The sequence below is a fragment of the Salmo trutta genome, chromosome 24, assembly GCF_901001165.1.
Source record: "Salmo trutta chromosome 24, fSalTru1.1, whole genome shotgun sequence".
NCBI lineage: Eukaryota > Metazoa > Chordata > Actinopteri > Salmoniformes > Salmonidae > Salmo > Salmo trutta.
Window position 1 is genome coordinate 11,615,274 of NC_042980.1, and position 25,153 is coordinate 11,640,426.

The 25,153-nt window shown below is 41.5% G+C and overlaps 1 protein-coding gene across 3 annotated transcripts in view; it reads right to left on the bottom strand.

The window, feature by feature from the left end:
* Nucleotides 1-17,514, bottom strand: part of LOC115160692 (pre-mRNA-processing factor 40 homolog A) — a 38,332-nt gene extending 20,818 nt beyond the window's left edge. For 2 of the 3 annotated variants that reach the window (XM_029710956.1, XM_029710954.1), the window contains exons 1-14: nt 17,420-17,493; nt 16,354-16,431; nt 16,100-16,243; nt 9,272-9,355; nt 7,785-7,803; nt 7,665-7,687; nt 7,523-7,564; nt 5,487-5,597; nt 5,129-5,249; nt 2,757-2,781; nt 2,238-2,459; nt 1,870-1,975; nt 591-655; nt 325-489 (exon numbers count right to left, since the gene is read on the bottom strand). In XM_029710956.1, the coding sequence (XP_029566816.1) occupies nt 325-489; nt 591-655; nt 1,870-1,975; nt 2,238-2,459; nt 2,757-2,781; nt 5,129-5,249; nt 5,487-5,597; nt 7,523-7,564; nt 7,665-7,687; nt 7,785-7,803; nt 9,272-9,355; nt 16,100-16,243; nt 16,354-16,431; nt 17,420-17,422 (1,208 nt within the window). In that variant the 5' untranslated portion in view covers nt 17,423-17,493. Of the gene's footprint in view, nt 1-324; nt 490-590; nt 656-1,869; nt 1,976-2,237; nt 2,460-2,756; nt 2,782-5,128; nt 5,250-5,486; nt 5,598-7,522; nt 7,565-7,664; nt 7,688-7,784; nt 7,804-9,271; nt 9,356-16,099; nt 16,244-16,353; nt 16,432-17,419 lie in introns of all 3 variants that reach the window. The other variant, XM_029710957.1, reaches the window with a different exon arrangement.
* Nucleotides 17,515-25,153: the final 7,639 nt, after the last annotated feature.

The window sequence follows — 25,153 nt, forward strand, 5'->3', positions numbered from 1 at the left end:
AGGGTTTGAACCACCCAGTTTATAATGCATTGTGCCTGAGAACAGCCCTTAGCCGTTGTATATTGGCCATATACCACACTACCTCTGGCCATATTGCTTAAATAACTTAATCTTTTTTATATAATTTTATTGATTATCTCAATATCTCCACATATTAGCAACTCCAGGAAGCACATATCAATGACAGAAACGTAGAAGTATAGACTGAGGCCTGCATCCCAAATGGCACCCTATGCTTATGGGCCCTGGTCAAAAGCAGTGCCTTATATAGGGAATAGGGTAGCATTTGGGACGCAACTTGACTTTACCAAGAAAGGTATTTACTTGTATCTGGTTGTAGATGTCATTTTCTCGTGGTTTTCCAAAAATCGCTGATACGTTTCCTTGGACTCCTTGTACTTGATCCTAGTCTCCTCCTTCTCCTCTTTCTCTGTCTGCACCTTGTAAGCATTGAAGGCCTGCTTTTTCTCGCTTAATTTCGGCAGAGCACTTCAAATGAGAAATAGGGACAAACAGCTGGTTAGAGACGTTGTTTAATATTCATGGACGAACATTCGCATAATCAGTAAACCGAGAAAGTGGGTGGGTACCTGTAGCGTGGGTCATTGATGATCATTTTCATAGCTTGTTCCCAAGACGCATTGGATGAAACGCCCTGAAATTTAAAGAGTATATCGAGCTTTAAGATTTGATTAGTATATAAAGTACTCTAGTCAACACAAATCAACCCAGCTGTATAATCTGCATCACAGCTCATATATAGCAAAGCTGTGTATGAGGGCAGCTCACATTTCCATCAACAGTAAACAATAGATTATGCTGGGAGTAGCCTATGTATTGAATCTATGCACCCGTGTAGAGGCATGTGTAGCCTATCTGAAAGATGCAACAAGGAGTGGTGATGCGATTCTCTGACTTGTTCCAGGCATGCGATTCATTATCTTTCATTACTAATAGTTGCGGGGGTTAAGACGGGTGGAGTGCCAATAATATAAAGAAATGCCACAGAGTGTAAGCTTACGTTAAGTGGACTTTTTGTCCGTCTGTCTCCAAGAGAGTGACTCCATCCATTATGAACAGATTATTTCTGGGCATGCATTTGCCCTCGTCACAGGCCCCCTCCCCCAAATGGCGCCCTATTCCCTATATAATGCACTAGTTAGGCTATGGGCCCTGGTCAAATGTAGTGCACTAAACTGACTGTTATTTCAAAACCCAACCAGAGTTATTCTAATCCAGCGGATCACGTCCATCTCTGCTGTCCTAATCCGGACATGTGCTTTCATCCAATAACGGCAATCACAAAGACAGAGGCATTAAGAGCTCGCAGGGAAACGGCAAGGAGCAATCTCAGAGGAGAGCGTTGTGTGCCAAATTAAAAATACCTAAATATAGCTTCGCCGAGCCACCTTGGTCAAAAACAACACATCCGTCGCCACAATGGCAACAGGAGGAGCGGCGAGGCTTAGCAATCATGCGAAAGACCGGAGAGTGCTCACGCTGAGCGAGATGGATTAATTAGAGTCCAAGAGGGCCATTTTGGTAAACAATCTTTAGGTCGGGAGGACACTCCAGCTTTATTACAGTCAAGTCATAACAGCGCGTCGAGCACCTTATTTACAAACCCAGTGAGAGTGCTTCTCAGACAGAAGTGTGTGGGTGTGATTCATGATGGCGGCTAGCTAGCAGAGCTTCGGGGCTTCATGGACACAGTCGATGACCGTGCTTTGCCTTTATGTGCGCGTTATATCGATGTAATGTTCAGATTGTAATTTCGAAACGATCATTGAGATGACGCATGCTGATGATTCATGCAGGAGCCCCGACTGAGCAGCCGGAGAGTAATGAAACCCCATCTGGAATGCTCACCTTCTCCTTCAGGAGCTCTTTGAAGGCCTGCTTGGCCTCTTCTTTCGTGTTCCATTTGTACGTTTTCTTCACTAGCTCTGGCCTCTCCTCTTTTGAGGCGTCATTACTAAAGAAAAGACAGACAGAAAGGAAGAGAAAGACCTTAACATTGTCCTAAGATAAAAACAACATCAGGTTTTTGGTAGTCTGAAATATTTTTGGGGGGTATTTTGAAGTTTTATTGGCAGACATAGATTCAAATATGAGATGGGGAAATAGGTTAAAAAGGTCAGTGCTTTCTTGATATTCCTGGTGAGTTCATTGTAAGCCCGTGCTGGGAGCCTGTTTCTAAACTCTCTGGGGTTAAAGGGTCTGTCTGTAGTACCAACCTGGCTGAGGCCTCCATACCGGCCAAGTCCTCTGTGGAGTTGACAGGCGAGTCAGCGTTGACCTCAGCTACAAGCATGGGCACCAGGGACATCTGTTCCACTGAGACGGTTGTAGCTGGCCTCATGGCCGGCATTTCCATCATCATGGTCGCCATCGAAGCAGCGCTGTCGAGCTGAAGGTTGGGGGTGATGACAGTGCCAGGAGCACCTACCTCCGCCATCCTGTAATCAGTTTGGTTATTATTGACGGTGGACCTTCATACAGCATCATCCACCATGTTGTTGTTAGACATAACAGGAGAGTGCCTCTCAAATATGTCAAAACTAATTAGGTCATTCCACTCACACATATCTGTAAATAATAGATCGAAATATTAAAAGGATTCATTTGATGAAGCTAAATGTGTTCCGTCATCTACAAAGATATTTCATGCGCTAAAAAGTAACTGGCTGTGATACAAAGTAAAATGCTTTGGCAACAAAGTTTGTTGAGCACTGGTAATAATAAGCAGCTCTTACCCATTCTCCTCAGCTTTTATCATGGCTAAAAAAAAAAAAGAAGAGAGAAATGCATGTTAACAATGCCTACGCAGGATACTTCTAGGAACTCATTTCATTTTTAAGAATGAATGCCATTAAGAGGAGTTTGTGCAAAGTGCTGGCTGATCTATCATTACCAATAGCTGATCAATGTCCATTGACGGCACCGCTGCCATTTACACTGGTCTAAAGGATGAGTAAATGCTTCCCCTGGCCAGGGCCCGTATCCACAAAGCGTCTTAGGAGTAGAAAATTGGCCGTAAGTGCTGAGAAGAGACATTTTACTCCTACTCTTATGGGTCACACCTAGTTGACAGATATTTAGGACACCTCATGAGCGGTCCTAACCAGTTGCAGCAGGCGTCTTGATAATAGAAAAGTGCAGCGAGTCAGTGGTTCCTGCCCCACATGCAATTGCTTTGGAGTTGCTAAAAATAAATGTTTTTATATTTCTAAATATGTTTTATTTAAATTTAACCTTTATTTAATGGCTCTTTGCTATGAGACTCGAAATTGAGCTCAGGTGCATCCTGTTTCCATTGATCATCCTTGAGATGTTTCTACAAATTGATTGGAGTCTACCTTTGCCAAATTCAATTGATTGGACATGATTTAGAAAGGCACACACCTGTCTATATAAAAGGTCCCACAGTTGACAGTGCATGTCAGAGCAAAAACCAAGCCATGAGGTCTAAGGAATTGTCCGTAGAGCTCCGAGACAGCATTGTGTCGAGGCACTGATCTGGGGAAGGGTACCAAAACATTTCTGCAGCATTGAAAGTCTACAAGAACCACTAAGACTCTTCCTAGAGCTGGCTGCCCGGGGGAGAAGGGCCTTGGTCAGGGAGGTGACCAAGCACCCGATGGTCCCTCTAACAGAGCTCCAGAGTTCCTCTGAGGATAGGAGAACCTTCAAGAAGGACAACCATCTCTGCAGCAATCCACCAATCAGGCCTTTATGGCAGAGTGGCCAGACGGAAGCCACTCCTCAGTAAAAGGCACATGACAGTCCGCTTGGAGTTTGCTAAAAGGCACCTAAAGGACTCTCAGACCATGAGAAACAAGATTCTCTGGTCTGATGAAACCAAGACTGAACTCTTTGGCCTGAATGCCAAGCGTTACGTCTGGAAGAAACTTGGCACCATCCCTACGGTGAAGCATATTTGTGCCAACATCATGCTGTGGGGATCATTTTCAGCAGTAGGGAATGGGAGACTAGTCAGAATTGAGGCAAAGATGAAAGGAGCAAAGTACAGAGAGATCCTTGATGAAAACCTGCTCGAAAACCTGCTCAGGACCTCAGACTGGGGTGAAGGTTCACCTTCCAACATGACAACGACCCTAAGCACACAGCCAAGACAACACAGGAGAGGTTTCTGTACAACTATCTGAATGTCCTTGAGTGGTCAAGCCAGAGCCCGGAGTTGAACCGGATCGAACATCTCTGGAGAGACCTGAAAATAGCTGTGCAGCAACACTCCCCATCCAACCTGACAGAGAATGAGAGGATCTGTATAGAATGGGAAAAACTCCCCAAATACAGGTGTGTCAAGCTTGTAGTGTCATACCCAAGAAGAATCGAGGCTGTATTCGCTGCCAAAGGTGCATCAACAAAGTACTGAGTAAAGGGTCTGAATACTTATGTAAATGTCATATTGCCGTTTAATTAAAATCAAAAAAGCTTAGCATTAATTTCTAAAAACCTGTTTTTGCTTTGTCATTATGGGGTATTGTGTGTAGATTGATGAGGGGGGAAATTATTTAATCCATTTTAGAACAAGGCTGTAACGTAACAAAATGTGGGAAAAGTCTAGGGGTCTGAATACTTTCCGAATGTACCGTACATGTGACAGTATCTCGGGCGCTTTTGATAATGATTTCACAAGGCCAATTTCACATCATATGCCTAATACTAATAACCACTAGGCTAATAAACAAATCAGTTTCTTTCAATTACTTACATCATGTTATTCACTTAACATTGCAACGTTTGATGTACAGTCACATTCACCGTGGTTGTCTGAAGTGTGCTATAGAGTTTACAGCTGGCGATGCCTCATAGCGATTGGTTCACCATCATTTGCAACAATGTCAATGAGCATCCTCACTATCTTTCCTTTGCGGTACCTCAAAATGTTGTGATATGAGCTGAGAAACTTTTAGGAGTTGATTTTACTCCTGGCTCAGAGTTTGTCTGGGCAGTGTGTTAACATCATCCTAAAACCTACACTGAGCTGGGAGCTTTTTTGTTTAGTTTTAAAAACAGGTTTGAACTTTTCTGAGATGCTTTGAGGATCCGGGCCCGGTTCGTTCCAGTAGATTAGAAAAGGATCATTTATTGACCGGCTCACCTTCCAGATCTTCAAGCTCTTTGGGTTTGGTCCACCGGGACTCCTTAGTGTGGGAGTTGTAGTAGTACGCCTTCCCATTGTCTGATTTATACTCCTTCCATTGGCATCTAGACAGCATTTGCTGCAAAACACAAAGCGAAAATAGTACATCTAGACACGCTCCACAATACAGTGGGGACAAATTGTGGCAGCAGCTAGAGTCTGGGAATGGCCTCTACTGTTAATGCAAAAACAGTGTGGGAAGGATAGTGGTGTCCCCCAAATGGCACCCTTTCCCTATATAGTGCACTACTTTTGACCAGAGCTCTATGGGAATAGGGTGTCATTTGGGACCTTGCCATTATGTGTGTGGCCTTACTTCTGCAGGAGATTTCAGGTCGTCGGGCTTTTCCCAGGAAGACTGCTTGGTCTCTGTGTTGTAGTAGTAGGTCTTCTCATCCAGAGACTTATGTTCTGTCCACACAGACTTCTGAGGATGACAACACTTTGCCTTAAGCACTCGACAACAGGTGGCACTGTGATAAAAATTCTACATTTCCAAGGAAATTATTATATTTCAAAGCCTTAAAACCTCTTACATCTAGGGGGCAGTAATTTCACGGCTGGATAAAAAACGTACCCGATTTAATCTGATTATTAGTCCTGCCCAGAAACTGGAATATGCATATAATTATTAGCTTTGGAGAGAAAACACTCCAAAGTTTCTGAAACTGTTTGAATGGTGTCTGTGAGTATAACAGAACTCCTATGGCAGGCAAAAACCTGAGATGCTTCTGTTCAGGAAGTACCCTGTCTGAACATTTCTTGCCCTTCTTGATTCTCTCTATCGTTTACAAAGGATCTCTGCTCTTACGTGACACTTCTCACGTCAACAATGGAGTCTCACAGCCCGGGAAAAACAGGAATGATGTCATTCAAAGCCCTGGCTGAAGCACACGAGAGCAAATGCTGAGTGGTCAGTCAATGGACTAAGCCTTAGGCGCGTGACACGCCCCGCCCCCGGCTTTCGGTTTTTTCCTCAGTTTACAGACAGGCAGATTCCCGGTCGGAATATTATCGCTTCTCTACGAGATAAATTGCATAAATATTGGTTTTAAACAGCGGTTGACATGCTTCGAAGTACGGTAATGGAATATTTCGAAATTTTTTGTCATATTTTGCGTCATGCTCGTGGCCGAGATTTAGCGTTGGGATAGTGTCTAGAACGCACGAACAAAACGTCGCTGTTTGGATATAACGATGGATTATTTGGGACCAAACCTACATTTGTTATTGAAGTAGAAGTCCTGGCAGTGTATTCTGATGAAGAACAAGCAAGGTAAGAACATTTTTCTTATAGGAAATGTGATTTTGGTGAAGGCTACACTGGGTGGGTGTCTAAATAGCTAGCCCTGTAACGCCGGGCTATGTACTTACATTATTGCAAAATGTGCTTCATCCGAAAAGCTATTTTAAAATCGGACATATCGAGTGCATAGAGGAGTTCTGTATCTATAATTCTTAAAATAATTGTTATGCTTTTTGTGAACGTTTATCGTGAGTAATTTAGTAAAATCACCGGAAGTGTTCGGTGGGAATGCTAGTTCTGAACGTCACATGCTAATGTAAAAAGCTGGTTTTTGATATAAATATGAACTTGATTGAACAGACATGCATGTATTGTATAACACAATGTCCTAGGTGTGTCATCTGATGAAGATCATCAAAGGTTAGTGCTGCATTTAGATATGGTTTGGGTTTATGTGACATGATATGCTAGCTTGAAAAATGGCTGTGTGATTATTCCTGGCTGGGTACTCTGCTGACATAATCTAATGTTTTGCTTTCGCTGTAAAGCCTTTTTGAAATCGGACAGTTTGGTTAGATAAAGGAGAGTCTTGTCTTTAAATAGCTGTAACATAGTCATATGTTTGAAAAGTGTAAGTTTTCGGATTTAGAGGAGTTTGAATTTCGCGCCCCGCCCATCATTGGATATTGGAGCAGACGTTCCGCTAGCGGAACGTGTAGATGTAAGAGGTTTTAAGCAAGCAGTAAGTCAAAGTTTTTAAAGGATAGATTCACCCATTGAGTGTTATATCATTTTTTTGTGGATCTCTGAGTGATGTTTTATCGATTCCCGGGATAATTTCATGTTTATCTGAGCTATTCATATTATGCAAAACTTGTCATAAACGTCTGAATTTCTGCCTGCTTGAACGGCAATAGCTCAGATATACACCAAAACATGAAATGACCCCGGGAATTGACAGAACATCGCTCAGAGCCGCACAAAAACAATATAACATTCAAAATGGGTGAATCTTTCCTTTAAGGCTATATCTTTCGGACAGAAAACAATGGTTCATTTGAGGTTAGGAAGAGTAAAGGCTTCCACTTAAAGACATGTTCACTAACATTCTTTGGTTGGTCATCCTGTGGCGAGCCATTTGTGGTACCCTGTTGAACAACAGATATATTATAGTAGGGTCGGTAATTTAGATAATTTAGTGTAATGATTCTAGCACTAACTTATCCACAGAAAATAGGTTGTACTTACAACTGTTCCAGGCACAGCGGTGACTATAAAAAAACAACGCAATAATTACAATTAATTAAAATCACTCAGATTATCAATTTATTTGTATTTTTTTCAAGAATATGTTGTTTCAAGCCTTACCAGTTGTGTCCACTCCAGGCTGTGGAAGAGATATCTTCATTAGTTAACAAAATTATTATGCCACAAATTTGCTTCATTAAAGGAAAACTGCACTTCCTAATGTGGTTTCATGTGGGTGTCGTGTGTGTGTGTGTGTGTGTGTGTGTGTGTGTGTGTGTTCGCAGGTGGAAAGAGTTAACTAAATTGTTTAGCTAATTAGCGTCAGCCGGATGGTCTGAAGCAAAGTTGTTTTGACTTTGAATAGCCTCTCTCTGGGGCTAGTTTAGGGGCCGTCAATAAAGTACACAATGTAAATGAGACAATATTTTCATCTTGCACACCTTTTAGTTGTCATTGAATGCTTTCAATAGATGCATATGCATTTCTACAATTTATAGTTGGGTTGAGGTTTTTAAGTAAGTGAAATTTGGAGCTATTTAAATTAACATATTGTACCATGTACATTGTGTAATTTACAGATGGTCTCTAACTGCCCCATAAGGATATCCAAAGTCAACCCAAATTTACAACAGGCATTAAGATCGAGTAGCATGCAGCTGCATTCCGAATGGATGATTACTTGTGTGCTGCCAGCTGTGGGCAGAATTGAAACAAACCCAACCTTAATTTACGTTGTTATGCAGTTACAACTACAAGTCTCACAAAACTCAGTTTTGGACGAGGCTGACTTTATGAACAAAATTATTCTATTTACACTTTGTAGTACATTTTTACTGTATAATAAAATGGTTGACTCATTGATGCCACATTGGTTTTTAGGGGCAGTTGCTCTTTAACACAACACTGTACCTTTGAGCTTCTAACGTGAAGTACCCTTGAGCTTCTAACGTAAAGACAAACATCTCTGGAGTCTTGATGCATCCCAATTGACAAGTGAACCGTTTATTTGGCAGCGCTAAGTGCATCGAGTTAAACAGCTGGCTGCTGTCGAAAGCAAAACAGACTAAAATATAGAGAACCATTTCATAACTTACTCAACCGTCTACTATAGGAGGAAATGTTCCATTGTCTTTTACTTTTCTCCAATTTCAGATTGAAATGATCTTGTCCCTTTGAAAGTCTACTGAGATACAAATGGTATTTGTTTGAGATAGCATTGATCCAAAGTAAACAAACAGAAATACTCTTCCTAACACAACACCAAATAGTAATTTGATAATAGATTGCTGAGGCAGGAATACAAGAGGAAGAAACAACCAATGTGGTATTGTCTTAAATGAAGAAATAAAGTGTACATGCAGATTCAAAGTGGAAAATAAGTTGCCTAATTACATTTTTATAATGAGGAGTATATACTTAATATGGAGATGGGGTGTACACATTCAGGTTGTGTGATGCATATATTAATCCCTCTAGATTGGTGGCCTATGTCTATATTGGTAAGTGTTCCTACACTTTGCCGTGTTAGTTATGCTAATGTCAGTCGTGACAGCTTGCGGGATCTATTTTTAAAGTGTGAAGCAGAACAGTAAGGCGAGTAGGTTTACCGGTCCTGTTGGCTGCATCGTCGCAGCTGGCATGCGAGGTGGCATCATCATCCCGGGCATCATAGGTGGCCTCATGCCTGGCATCTAATAAAAGAGTTAACATGAAATATTCATCTGACTCGTTAATTCCCCTCCCGCCTGGTGCACGCTGGGTATTAATACACAGTGAGAGACGCCGTGGCGGGGGTGAGACTGAATGACGGTCTTTTACGGAGCAAATCGAGCTACGGCTTGTAATCTGAAGCAGTGACGCTACAATCTGCAGCGCCTCGCCACCTCCTGAGCCCCATTCCCCAGTAAGGCAGCTGGATCAGACACATCCTGGATCACACCCTTTTCATTCGGATAATGGAATCGCATATGATGACTGCAAGTAGTATAACCAAAGTGATTGAAATATATGTGTGCCCACGCCAGTGTTAAGTTTGGCACTATTTCTAAGACTTAGTCTAGTCTTAATCATTTTTACTAAAAACATAAAGCAAATGTTTGTCATTTGAAAAATGATTGTCTAGTTATTGTCAAAATGACAAAAACTGAGGGCCATTTTAGTTAACTAAATGCCTCATAATTTATTTAAGTCAAATCATATTTGTATTGCCTCATTAAACTATAGTAAACATAGATCACTGAATTCCATGTGCACAAACATACATAGCCTTGTCCTACCAACATATTTTTCTGCATAAGATCCTATTCTCTTCCAAACAGCAGAAATATGTAAAATACAGTTGAAGTCGGAAGTTTACATACACTTTGGAGTCACTGGCAAGTCGGTTAGGACATCTACTTCATGCATGACACAAGTAATTTTTCCAACAATTGTTTACAGACAGATAATTTCACTTATAATTCACTGCATCACAATTCCAGTGGGACAGAAGTTTACTTACAATAAGTTGACTGTGCCTTTAAACAGCTTGGAAAATTCCAGAAAATGATGTCAGGGCTTTAGAAGCTTCTGATAAGCTAATTGACATCATTTGAGTCAATTGGAGGTGTATCTGTGGATGTATTTCAAAGCCTCCCTTCAAACTCAGTGCCTCTTTGCTTGACATCATGGGAAAATCAAAACAAATCAGCCAAGACCTCAGAAAAAAAATTGTAGATCTCCACAACTCTGGTTCATCCTTGGGAGCGATTTCCAAACGCATGAAGGTACCACGTTCATCTGTACAAACAATAGTACGCAAGTATAAACACCATGGGACCACGCAGCCGTCATACCGCTCAGGAAGGAGACGCGTTCTGTCTCCTAGAGATGAACGTACTTTGGTTTGAAAAGTGCAAATCAATCCCAGAACAATAGCAAAGGACCATGTGAAGATGCTGGAGGAATCAGGTTCAAAAGTATCTATATCCACAGTAAAATGAGTCCTATATCAACATAACCTGAAAGGCTTCTCCAAAACCGCCATACAAAAGCCAGACTTCGGTTTTTGGAGAAATGTCCTCTGGTCTGATGAAACAAAAATAGAACTGTTTGGCCATAATGACCATTGTTATGTTTGGAGGGAAAAGGGGGAGGCTTACAAGCCGAAGAACACCATCCCAACTGTGAAGCACAGGGGTGGCAGCATCATGTTGTGGGGGTGCTTTGCTGCAGGAGGGACTGGTGCACTTCACAAAATAGATGGCTTCATGTGTAAGGAAAATTTTGTGGATATGTTGAAGCAACATCTCAAGACATCAGTCAGGAAGTTAAAGCTTGGTCATAAATGGGTCTTCCAAATGGACAATGACCCCAAGCATACTTCCAAAGTTGTGGCAAAATGGCTTAAGGACAACAAAGTCAAGGTATTGGAGTGGCCATCACAAAGCCCTGACCTCAATCCCATTGAACATTTGTCGGCAGAACTGAAAAAGTGTGTGCGAGCAAGGAGGCCTACAAACCTGACTCAGTTACACCAGCTCCGTCAGGAGGAATGTGCCAAAATTCACCCAACTTATTGTGGGAAGCTTGTGGAAGGCTACCTGAAACGTTTGACCCAAGTTAAACAATTTAAAGGCAATGCTACCAAATACTAATTGAGTGTATGTAAACTTCTGACCCACTGGGAATGTGATGAAAGAAATAAAAGCTGAAATAAATCACTCTACTATTATTCTGACATTTCACATTCTTAAAATAAAGTGGTGATCCTAACTGACCTAAGACAGGGAATTTTTACCAGGATTAAATGTCAGGAATTGTGAAAAACTGAGTTTAAATGTATTTGGCTAAGGTGTATGTAAACCTCCGACTTCAACTGTGTGTGTGTGTGTGTGTGTGTATATATAAGAATGATCTAGCTATGTACATTTCTAATTTACCCTGCATACAGTGCCTTTAGAAAGTATTCACACCCCTTGACATTTTCCACATTTTGTTGTGTTACAGACTGAATTTAAAATGGGATAAATTTAGATTGTGCCACTGATCTATACAAACAATAGCTCAGTGGAATAATGTTTTTTTTTAAATCTTTACTAATTCATAAAAAAATGTAAAGCTGAAATGTCGAGTCGGTGGAGAAGCCAGCTGCGACCCAGTCCATTTTGTTTCACGTTTGTGACCTCATGAAAAGACAATTCAGCCACATTACCCTAACTCTGTTTATACATGTTCCTCAGTTATGAGGCTTGCATCTGAATGTAGGATAAAATGTCTAACGAAGTATAAGAATACTTTTGAAAAGATTACAATGTGATTTAAGTCTTCTAAAATGAAAATGGTTTGTTTAAATGGTAACTCGTGTCCAGCCAGTGGCCAGGCCCAAGTGAACAGGCATTGTTTGGAAATGATGAACCAACCCCTTTTCTACATTTCTATAAAAGCCCCGTGACCCAAAGTCACGTCAGTTATAAATACCATGAGGACTTGTCCTCACGTTTAAAAGGGATAATTCTAATTTCAACTCTACATGCCAGGAAACGTGAGAGCTTGCTCCACACGTGAAATGGTATGAACTCTGAACTATTGATCGCCTAAAAGAATAAGTGCCTACTAAACTAGCATATATGAGAAGGCAGTTGAACATATGCGCTAATCTAGTATGAGAACACTGACCGACACGGAAGCATCTTCAGAGTGAGATGAACCTCTCAGACCACATGAACCTCTCAGACGACGACCCGGAAGATTCCACAAAGGACGATGGCGACATCGACTGGGCAAACCAGAGCCTCATGTCACCAGCTCAACTATCGAAGCCAGCTTCACGTAAATACAATGCATTGCTTTTCCGAATGAGCTATCGTTAGTGGCATATGTATTTATGTAAGAATAGCTTCCCAGGTCCGATAGAGACCCACGTTCCTTAGTCTTCCTTCCAAAACCCCCTTCTCTTCTCTCTGAATCTATCGTGTTATAACCAAACAGTTTTTGTTTAGTCCACTAGGGGACGGTATTCACTGTATAATGTTATTATGTATTGTATATTCTGTAATGGTTTAATTAGTTAGTAAATAAATAATTGAGCCAATTCGTGTATGGATGATTCACAGTAAAGGCTGGGTTCGTACAGATAACCAAGAATTTTACGACGTTCAGATGAGACTGATATTAGGTATAGCCGCTCTATATAAATTAACTCTTCCGTGGTACCCCAGGTTATTAACCTGTTAGGGCTAGGGGGCAGTATTTACACGGCCGGATAAAAAAACATACCCGATTTAATCTGGTTACTACTCCTGCCGAGTAACTAGAATATGCATATAATTGGCTTTGGATAGAAAACACCCTAAAGTTTCTAAAACTGTTTGAATGGTGTCTGTGAGTATAACAGAACTCATATGGCAGGCAAAAACCTGAGAAGGTTTCATGCAGGAAGTGGCCTGTCTGACAAGGAGTCGTTCTTCTTGTCTCTGTTTATTGAAGAGTGGGGATCTTAGCTGTAACGTGACACTTCCTACGGCTTCCATAGGCTCTCAGAGCCCGGGGAAAAGTTGAACGATGACGAGGCAGCCTCAGGCTGAAACACATAATCGCCTTTGCCAAGTGGCCGATAAGAGGACAAAGGAATTAGGCGCGTGCCCGATTCGACCCCGTGCTGTATTTTCTTTCGGCTGTTTACCTAATTGCAGATTCCCGGTCGGAATATTATCGCTTTTTTACGAGAAAAATGGCATAAAAGTTGATTTTAAACAGCGGTTGACATGCTTCGAAGTACGGTAATGAAATATTTAGAAATCTTTTGGTCACAAAATGCGCCGTGCGCGTGACCGTTATTTACCATTGGGATAGTTTCTTGAACGCACGAACAAAACGCCGCTGATGGAACATAACTATGGATTATTTTGGACCAAACCTACATTTGTTATTGAAGTAGAAGTCCTGGGAGTGCATTCTGACGAAGAACAGGAAAGGTAATCAAACTTTTCTAATAGTAAATCTGACTTTGGTGAAGGCTAAACTTGGTGGGTGTCTAAATAGCTAGCCCTGTGATGCCGGGCTATCTACTTAGAATATTGCAAAATGTGCTTTCACCGAAAAGCTATTTTAAAATCGGACATATCGAGTGCATAGAGGAGTTCTGTATCTATAATTCTTAAAATAATTGTTATGCTTTTTGTGAACGTTTATCGTGAGTAATTTAGTAAATTGTTAGAAAATTCATCGGAAGTTTGCGGGGGGTATGCTAGTTCTGAACGTCACATGCTAATGTTAAAAGCTGGTTTTTGATATAAATATGAACTTGATTGAACAAAACATGCATGTATTGTATAACAATGTCCTAGGTGTGTCATCTGATGAAGATCATCAAAGGTTAGTGCTGCATTTAGCTGTCTTCTGGGTTTTTGTGACATTATATGCTAGCTTGAAAAATGGGTGTCTGATTATTTCTGGCTGAGTACTCTGCTGACATAATCTAATGTTTTGCTTTCGTTGTAAAGCCTTTTTGAAATCGGACAGTGTGGTTAGATTAACGAGAGTCTTGTCTTTAAATAGCTGTAAAATAGTCATATGTTTGAGAAATTGAAGTAATAGCATTTCTAAGGTATTTGAAAATCGCGCCACAGGATTCAACTGGCTGTTACGTAGGTGGGACGATTTGGTGCCACCTGCCCTAGAGAGGTTAACGAGTTAATTGTTTCATGGTTTAATTTAATCACGTAATCAATCAAAGGTTAGGTAATCGATTTGATAAAATAGCTTGTCATCACATAAAAGAAGTCAGACAAGACACAACCCATTGGTTATGGCAAGCCTAAATACATTCAGCAGTAATAATAAGTTGTATGGACTCACTGTGCTCAATAATAGTTGTTAACATGATTTTTGAATGACTACCACCCGCCAACCCCTCTTTTACGCTACTGCTACTCTCTGTTCATCATATATGCAGTCACTTCAACCATATCTACATACTATCTCAATCAGCCTGACTAACCGGTGTATGTATGTAGCCTTACTACTTTTATAGCCTGTCTTTTTACTGTCGTTTTATTTCTTTACTTACCTATTGCTCACCTAATACCTTTTTTGCACTATTGGTTAGAGCCTGTAAGTAAGCATTTCACTGTAAGGTCTACACCTGTTGTATTCGGCGCACGTGAGAAAATAAACTGATTTGACTACCTCATCTCTGTACCCTACACAAAAAGAAGACACTAAACATCACTTTGAGCCCGGTGAAGTTATTAATTACTCTTCGGATGGTTTATAAGTACACCCAGTCAGTCACTACAAAGATACAGGCGTCCTTCCTAACGCAGTTGCTGGACAGGAAGAAAACAACTGAGGGATTTCCCCATAAGGCTAATTGTGATCTTAAAAGTCACAGAGTTTAATGGCTACGATAGGAGAAAACTGAGGATGGATCAACAACATTGTAGTTACTCCACATTACTAACATAAATGACATAGTGAAATGAAGGAAGTATGTAAAGAATAAAAAATATTCTAAAACATGCATCCTGTTTGCAATAAGCCACTAACCTAACACAGGAATATTTTTGGGGTTCCTGAATACAAATCATCATGCTTGGGGCAAATCCCACAACACTGAGTACCACTCTTCATATTTTCACTCATGGTGGTGGCTGAATCATGTTATGGATGTGCTTGTCATTGGCAAGGACCAAGGAGTTTTTGGGGGGTATACAAAGAAATGGAACAGAGCTGAGCACAGGCAAAATCCTAGAGGAAAACCTGGTTCAGTCTATTTTCCAACAGACACTGGGAGACAAATTCACCTTTCAGCAAGACAATAACCTTAAACACAAGGACAAATATAGACTAGAGTTGCTTTCCCAGGCGACATTGAATATTCCTGAGTAGCAGAGTTACAGTTTTGACAAATATTGTACAATCCTCGTGTGCACAACTCTTAGAAACTTACAGCTGTAATCACTGCCAAAGGTGATTCTAACATGTATTGACTCAGGAGGTTGAATACCAATCTAATCAAGATTATTAGTTATTATTAGTGTTTGTCTCATTAATCCCCCCAAAAAAATTAAAACACATTTAAAAAATCTTCCACGTGAGTATTTTGAGTAGATCATAAACAAAGTTTAATTAAATCAATTTTAATCCCAATTTGTAACAATCAAATGTGGAAAAGGTAAAAGAGGTGTGAATACTTTCAGAAGGTACTGTAACTGGAAAGTCAACCAAAGCTAAAATCTGGTCCCACCCCAACATTGTATTTTCTAGGTCTCAGGCCAAAATCAATAGGCTACCATTTAATGAAAATTGAACCATTACCCGAGGCTACATATTGGTGAGTTAGGTTGTTGAGAGCTAAACTGGAAAATTCCAACAAAGAAAAAAATGATTGATCTGTAGGTCTAGCCTATGTTCTGGGACTACAAGTGGACATCTAAGCTTGATAGTAGGCTCACCTGTCCCATCGATGGCCCTCCCATTGGTGGCATCATGCCAGGTGGCATCATACCAGGTGGCATGGGAGCCATGTTGGGAGGCCTCTGTCCCATGGGTGGCATTCCCATTGGTGGATAATGAGGCGGCATTCCCGGTGGTCCCATCTAGACAGGAGAAAATTGAAAAACAAAGCTGCGAGATTCAACACACTCAATGTAACTCCATTTTATGATGCCATTGGGAACACAGTGAAGATTTTCCAACACCAACTTACAAAAGGCGGTGGCATCCCTGAGGGTGGGACCCCAGCAAAAGAAGGTGCTTGGCTCTGGCCATTATTATCATCTGAAGACTGGACATGAACAAGAGGCCCAATACAGTTACTACTATAACTTCTACTATAAGGCGAATATCTGTCCTTTACTGCTATGCACAGTAACATTTAACTGAGGCGTACTGATGTAGGGTACATAAAGACATTCTGATACAAGTACTGATATTGTACATTATATAAATAACTAGCTACATAACACATGCTGCTAGTATGTGCCATAACATCTTGCTACATATGCCTAGATTTTTTAAATGTTGAATATGTCAGTGATCTCTGTTCTTGCTATTCTTTCTATTGAATAATTTATCGTGGTCTGGGTAAGGAGCTTGCCTATTTATTACATATTGGGCTAGGTAAGGAGCTAGCCCTGGACAGAACAAGGTTAGCCTACTACGAAATAAGTTAGCCAACTCCACTCTGCAGTAGCTAAGTTACAGTTACAGCAAAGATTGATAACTAACTTTCATCTGTGGTTACAGTAGACGCAGTTCTGTCCACGACTTGGTATAGCTAACTAGAAGCTGAAGCGTCTGCTTGCCATTATTTCACTGTCGATAGTAGGTACATTCAGTCATTCCTAACTAGATAGATAGTTAGCTAAATGGCTATTTATCCAACAGCATACACAATGCTTACTTGCATCTTGTAGCTAGCTAGTTTCGATGGCTATAAGCTAGTTAGCTGGCAAAGTATATGGCTGCTACTACTACACGTGATTTGTTCACACCACACACGTCTAAATCCTCCACATATAACATTAGGTCGCTAGCCACTTGCCTCGTTTAACTTTTGCTAGCTTATGAAAAAGGTGTCCTTACAACAGGATGCTAACTTTAGCGGAATAGATGCTAGTTAGCTTGCTAGCTAACTGATAATTAAATACAGATAGCTATGTGGGTTATACCCATTCATACAACAATTGTCTATGATGAACACATCATACAGTAGGCGATTTGAATTAGTAGTAATACAACATTTGGCAATATTATCAATAAACTATCCTCACCATGTTGACTTCACGATGCGCATCCAGTAGCCACGCTACATTAACGTGCAATCTGACTGGTTAGTTTGCTTATGAATGAAAGGGCAAAGGTGAACCAACGTTTCTGTAGACCGTCTGCCCACAGATTGCGCAAAAAGCTGTAACGCAATTCCATGGGTGGAAATCACATTTTTCGTAAATAAAAAAAAACGAACAAATCACCCATGTTTGAGCTCATAGCCACATGTCTAAATGTCATGCCTATTAAACATGTTCGACCATGATGACCTCTTTTTAAAAATAAAATAAATACATACAAGCCCATCATAAAATCATTAGAATGTTGTTTCCTCAATTATGTGGACAAAACAAACAGAATCCTAAATGGAATTTATTTGATTTTATTTAAAAGTTTAACTATGCAAGTCAGTGTAGAACAAATTGTTATTTACAGTGATGGCCTACCAAAAGGCAAAAGGCTCCCTGCAGGGAGGTGGATTAAAAAATAAAATTAAAAAATATATAGGACAAAACACACATCACGACAAGAGACAACACAACACTACATAAAGAGAGACCTAAGACAACAACATAGCAAGGCAGCAACACGTGACAACACAGATTGGTAGCAACACAACACATGACAACAACATGGTAACAACACATGGCAGCAACACAACACGGTAGCAGCACAACATGGTAGCAGCACAAAACAGGGGACAAACATTATTGAGCACAGACAACAGCACAAAGGGCAAGAAGGTAGAGACAACAATACATAACGCAAAGCAGCCACAACTGTCAGTAAGAGTGTCCGTGATTGAGTCTTTGAATGAAGAAATTGAGATAAAACTGTAAAGTTTGAGTGTTTGTTGCAGCTCGTTCCAGTCGCTAGCTGCAGCGAACTGAAAAGATTAACTACCCAGGGATGTGTGTGCTTTGGGGACCTTAACCAGAATGTGACTGGCAGAATGGGTGTTGTATGTGGAGGATGAGAGCTGCAGTAGATATCTCAGATAGGGGGGAGTGAAGCCAAAGAGGGTTTTATAAATAAGCATCAACCAGTGGGTCTTGTGATGGGTATACAGAGATGACCAGTTTAAATCAAATCAAATCAAATTTATTTATATAGCCCTTCGTACATCAGCTGATATCTCAAAGTGCTGTACAGAAACCCAGCCTAAAACCCCAAACAGCAAGCAATGCATGTGAAAGAAGCACGGTGGCTAGGAAAAACTCCCTAGGAAAAACTCCCTAGAAAGGCCAAAAACCTAGGAAGAAACCTAGAGAGGAACCAGGCTATGAGAGGTGGCCAGTCCTCTTCTGGCTGTGCCAGGTGGATATTATAACAGAACATGGTCAAGATGTTAAAATGTTCGTAAATGACCAGCATGGTCAAATAATAATAATCATAGTAGTTGTCGAGGGTGCAACAAGCACGTCCGGTGAACAGGTCAGGGTTCCATAGCCGCAGGCAGAACAGTTGAGGAGTATAGAGTGCAGTCATGTGTCCTATAAGGAGCATTGGTGGAAATCTGATGGCCGAATGGTAAGGAACATCTAGCCACTCGAGAGCACCCTTACTCACCGATCGATAAAATACGTCTCTGTAATCTAGCACGGGTAGGATGGTCATCTGAATCAGGGTTAGTTTGGCAGCTGGGGTGAAAGAGGAGCGATTACGATAGAGGAAACCACATCTAGATTTAACTTTAGCCTGCAGCTTTGATATGTGCTGAGAGAAGGACAGTGCACCATCTAGCCATACTCCCAAGTACATGTATGAGGTGACTACCTCAAGCTCTAAACCCTCAGAGGTAGTAATAACACCTGTGGGGAGAAGGGCATTCTTCTTACCAAACCACATGACCTTTGTTTTGGAGGTGTTCAGAACTAGATTAAGGGCAGAGAAAGCTTGTTTGACACTAAGAAAGCTTTATTGTAGAACGTTTAACACAGAATCCGGGGAGGGGCCAGCTAAGTATAAGACTGTATCATCTGCATATAAATGGATGAGAGCTTCTTACTGCCTGAGCTATGTTGTTGATGTAAATTGAGAAGAGCATGGGGCCTAGGATCAAGCCTTGGAGTTCTTCCTTGTTGACAGGCAGTGGCTGAGACAGCAGATGTTCTGACTTTATACACTGCACTCTTTGAGGTAGTTAGCAAACCAGGCCAAAGACCCTCAGAGACACCACTACTCCTTAGCTGGCCCACAAGAATGAAATGGTCTACCATGTCAAAAGCTTTGGCCAAGTCAATAAAAATAGCAGCACAACATTGATTAGAATCAAGGGCAATGGTGACATCATTGAGGACATTTTAAGGTTGCAGTGACACATCCATAACCTGAGCGGAGAATAGTATTGACATCAAGAAAGCCAGTTTTTCCAACACTTCTGATAAACAAAGCAAAATAGTAATAGGCCTATTACAGTTAGGATCAGCTTGATCTCCCCCTTTAAATAAATGGTTGAACCGTGGCTGCCTTCCAAGCAATGGGAACCTCCCCAGAGAGAAGAGACAGGTTAAAAAGGTCAGAGATAGGTTTGGCGATGATAGGGGCAGCAACCTTAAAGAAGAAGAAAGGGTCTAAACCATCTGACAAAGATGGTTTTTTGAGGTCAAGTTTAAGGAGCTCCTTTAGCACCTCGGACTCATTGACCGCCTGCAGGGAGAAACTTTGTAGCGGGGCAGGGAAAAAAGAGGGAGGAGCATCGGGGCTAGTCACATTAGAAGGGGTGGGAGATGAGGAAATGTTGGACGGGCAAGGAGGCATGGCTGAGTCAAATAGGAATCCTGACTTAATGAAGTGGTGATTAAAGAGCTCAGCCATGTGCTCCTTGTCAGTAACAACCACATCATCAACATTAAGGGACATGGGCAGCTGTGAGGAGGAGGGTTTATTCTCGAGGTCTTTAACAGTTTTCCAGAACTTCTTGGGGTTAGACCCACAGAGAGGGAACAGCTCCTTAAAGTAACTAACGTTGGCCTTCTGGATAGCCTGAGTGCACTTACTTTGCATTTGTCTGAACGAGAGCCAGTCAGTAATTCTTGAGGTGGAGTAACACTGCAAGATCACGGTCGAACCAGGGGCTGAACCTGTTTTTAATTCTCATTTTCTTTATGGGGTCGTGTTTGTTAACAATATCACTGAAAATGTAAAAAAAAATAAGGTCCAAGTGTCTTCGACAGAGGGGATCAATCTGATTCTATATCATTTTACAGAGGCCAGTTCATGAAGGAAGGCTTGCTCATTAAAGTTTTTTAGCAAGCGTTTATGACAAATCAGGACTGTTCGTTTCACTGAGCAGCCATTACAAACACAGGCTGTAAACAGTGATCACTAAGGTCATTACAGAAAACACCAGACTGATATCTATCAGGATTATTTGTGAGGATAACATCGAGGAGAGTAGCCTTTTCTGGGTTTTTGGGATTGGTAATAATCTGAAAGATTTAGGGTGTCCCATTGCTTTAGGATTTGATCAGGTGGTTTAAGTATGTCCCAGTTTAGGTCACCTAGCAGGACAAATTCAGACTTAGTGTAAGGGGCCAGGAGAGAGCTTAGGGCAGGTAGGGTACAAGCCGGTGCTGATGGAGGACGATAGCACTCAGGAAGGATGGGAACAGCCTATTCTGCAATATCTTACTATTCCTCCCTTTATGACACCAGCTAGGTTTCAATCCAATTGGCTACAGATCTGAATGTGAATATTTAAAATCCGCAAAAAGAAAATATATACATTTGTACAACGGGTGGGTCTAATCCTGAATGCTGATTGGTTAAAAGCACATTTCAGCCGTTGTCTATTCCACAAGTTAACACCGGCTAAATGTATGACGTTAAAATGCCTATTTACTCTGTTCCATCTGACTGTGCAATCCACTGTCTCATCAGCCCAGTAAGGGAAGTTATAAACTTGATCTCCAACAGTGGAGATTTGTATTAATTAACCTTGCTGCCTGTCTGAACGTGTAGGGGTTGGGACGAGAGAGAGAGAGAGAGAGAGGCAGACTGCGTTTCTCAACCAGTCGAAATCATGAATCAGCTGGCTTCATTTTAATGGATATATACAAAGAAAAGTTGTTTGAAAAAAGGTAAAACCAAACGAAGTGCAGCTAGTTTGCAGTCATTCCAGCTTCAGTTTGAAGTTGTTGTGTTAGTTGTGTTGTGGCTAGCTCTTCGACAACAGTGTCCTAACGAGAGAGCACATTTTCTATGCCAGGCAAAATCGTGCCTCATTAGCTCATTGTTTTTAATGTATCCAAATAAATGTCACTAGAAAACAGCTTAAACCAATGCAGCTACTGTTGTTATTCTGTCTCCACTGTTTGACATGACTGTAAAATAGCCGTAGTTGGCTAGCTAGCAAGCACGGGATAAGAACGTTGCCAGCCGGGATGGTAATGGAACATTTAGAACGAACGACTGGGTCGCATCCATAGACAAAAAGACTGAACAACTGGTCCCCGTCTCTGGCAGCTGAACCAATAGAACGAACGACCAGCCGTTTTGGGTAGCAACCCTAGATTTGTTTCGGGACTATATCTTGTGGAAGGATGAAATAAAATAAGTTTTTAAATGAAAATATGTCAATCATTATTTGAATATGTTGGTAACCTGTTGTATAAAAGTGATAATGCCCTCGAAGCCCGTGTTTGGAGGATATATTGGCACGTTTGCCAGCCCTCGACAAACCCCGTGCCAATATATCCTCCAAATCAAATCAAATTTTATTAGTCACATGCGCCGAATCCAACAGGTTGTAGACCTTACAGTAAAATGCTTACTTACGAGCCCCTAACCAACAGTGCATTTAAAAAAAATACGGATGAGAATAAGAGATAAAAGTAACAAGTAATTAAAGAGCAGCAGTAAAAAATATCAATATATACAAGGGGTTGCCGGTACAGAGTCAATTTGCGGGGGCCCCGTTAGTTGAGGTAGTATGTACATGTAGGTAGAGTTATTAAAGTTACTATGCATAGATGACAACAGAGAGTGGCAGTGGTGTGGAGAGGGGGGGGGGGTGCAATGCAAATAGTCTGGGTAGCCATTTGACTAGATGTTCAGGAGTCTTATGGCTTGGGGGTAGAAACTGTTTAGACGCCTCTTGGACCTAGACTTGGTGCTCCGGTACCGCTTGCCGTGCGGTAGCAGAGAGAACAGTCTGTAACATGGGTGGCTGGAGTCTTGGACAATTTTTAGGGCCCTGGTATAGAGGTCCTGGATGCCAGGAAGCTTGGCCCCAGTGATGTACTGGGCCGTTCGCGCTAACCTCTGTAGTGCCTTGCAGTCGAAGGCCGAGCAGTTGCCATACTAGGCAGTGATGCAACCGGTCAGGATGCTCTCGATGGTGCAGATGTAGAACCTTTTGAGGATCTGAGGACCCATGCCAAATCTTTACAGTCTCCTGAGGGGGAATGGTTTTTGTCGTGCCCGCTTTACGACTGTCTTGGTGTGCTTGGACCATGTTAGTTTGTTGGTGATGTGGACACCAAGGAACTTGAAGCTCTCAACCTGCTCCACTGCAGCCCCGTCGATGAGAATGGAGGCGTGCTCGGTCCTCTTTTTCCTGTAGTCCACAATCATCTCCTTTGTCTTGATCACATTGAGGGAGAGGTTGTTGTCCTGGCACCACACGGCCAGGTCTCTGACCTCCTCCCTATAGGCTGTCTCGTTCTTGTCGGTGATCAGGCCTACCACTGTTGTGTCATCAGCAAATTTAATGATGGTGTTGGAGTTGTGCCTGGCCGTGCAGTCATGAGTGAACAGGGAGTACAGGAGGGGGCTGAGCACACACCCCTGAGGGTCCTCTGTGTTGAGGATCTGCGTTGCGGATGTATTGTTACCTACCCTTACCACCTGGGGGCGGCCCCAAACACTGGATTCTTGGGCATTATCACTTAATTATACAACGGGTGTGTCTAACCATGAATGTTGATTGGTAATAAGTGCACAAGTTACCACCGGCTAAATCTATGACGTTAAAATGCCTATATATGCCTCTGTTCCATCTGACGGCGCAATCCACTGCCTCATCAGCCCAGTAAGGGAAGTTATAAACTTGATCTCCATTATAAAATCATCTCGACATTATCTAATTTCTTTTAGACTAACATTTCATTTTCAACACCGGAGATTTGTATCAACCTTGCTGTCTGTCTCCGACATTTGAAACATTGTTTCAATATTCAAATTCAATCTCCAACTGTTCCATATCGTAATGAACGTGTAGAGGTCGGGAGTCTGGATGAGAGAGAGGCAGGTAGGCAGCGTTTCTCAGCCAGTCGAAATTATGAATCAGCTGACATCATTTTTATCTATATACACAAAGAAATGTCAATTGAAAAAAGGTCAAACGAAACGAAGTGCAGTTAGTTTGCAGTATTTCCAACTTCAGTTTGTGTTAGCTGTGTTGTTGGTTAGCTCCACTGAACAACAGTGTCCTAACAAAAAAGCAAATGTTCTATGCCAGGCTAAATCGTGCCTCATTAGCTCATTGTTATGGATGTATCCAAATGAATGTCACTAGAAAACAGCTGAAACAAATGCAGCTACTGCTGTTATTCTGTCTGCACTGTTTGACATGAGTGTAAGTTAGCCATAGTTGGCTAGCTAACAAGCAAGGGATAAGAACGTTGCCAGCCAGTGTAGCAATGGAACATTTAGAACGAACGACTGGGTCGCGTCCAGGTCGCGTCCATAGATACAGAACAAAAAGACTAAACGACTGGGTCGCGTCCCTGGCAAACGACCAACCGGCTTGGGTAGCAACCCTAGATTTGTTTCGGGACTATATCTTGTGGAAGGATGAAATAGTATGAATAAATTCATCAAAATAAAGTTAATGAAAATATGTCAATCATTATTTCAATATGTTGGTAACCTGTTGTATTTCAAAATTCAAAAAGCACTCGCACATCTGAGCTATCTTTTTTTGCAGTTGCATGGCAACAGTTGAATAAAATGAGAAAAAAGAAGAAACCCGCACATTGCTCTTGATAGTAACACTGCTCTTTAACCCGTTGTATAAACAACACCGGTGCCAATATATCCTCCAAACACTTGCTTCTCGGGCATTATCACTTAATTGCCCACCAGTAACTAGGTTTCCATCCAACCTTTTTATATGAGTAAAGTACCTCAGATAAAAAAATGTAATGACAGGCATGATGGAAACAGCAAATTTGTCGGTAAACTTTCCAAATGTCGACAAAACTAAATATGCCAGACAAAGTGGGATCTTTTTGTGTTGGTAAATGATGCGAGAAATGTCAGTGGAAATGCATGTATGAGCAAATATTGATATAATAACCAACCGTCATATCAAAGTAAACTTGGAGTCACACTATGATATGGTGTATGGTCCTCCCACTAAGACTTGGGAAAGCGTACAGTTTATTAGGCTACAGATTAAACCAATTACGATGAGTTTCACAGGGTGGTGAAAATGCTCCTTTCCAATAAATATTAAGGGTCTTATTCTGGTGACGTTGATCGATGCTTGACTTCTGTTTGACAAGTAAAAGTAATCTCGCTCTTTTGTCCATAATAATCTCATCATGTATTACAGAGGTTCCCAAACCATTTTACTCAGTCCCCCCCCTTCCAGCATTGGGGAACATCCCGCAGACTGAGGGGTGGGTGGGCGGATCTGTGCACCCCTGCCCCACCCGCCGACAGCCAGGGGGATGCGCCCCACATTTTGGTAACCACTGATGTAGTAGACTATACCCTCATTGTATCTG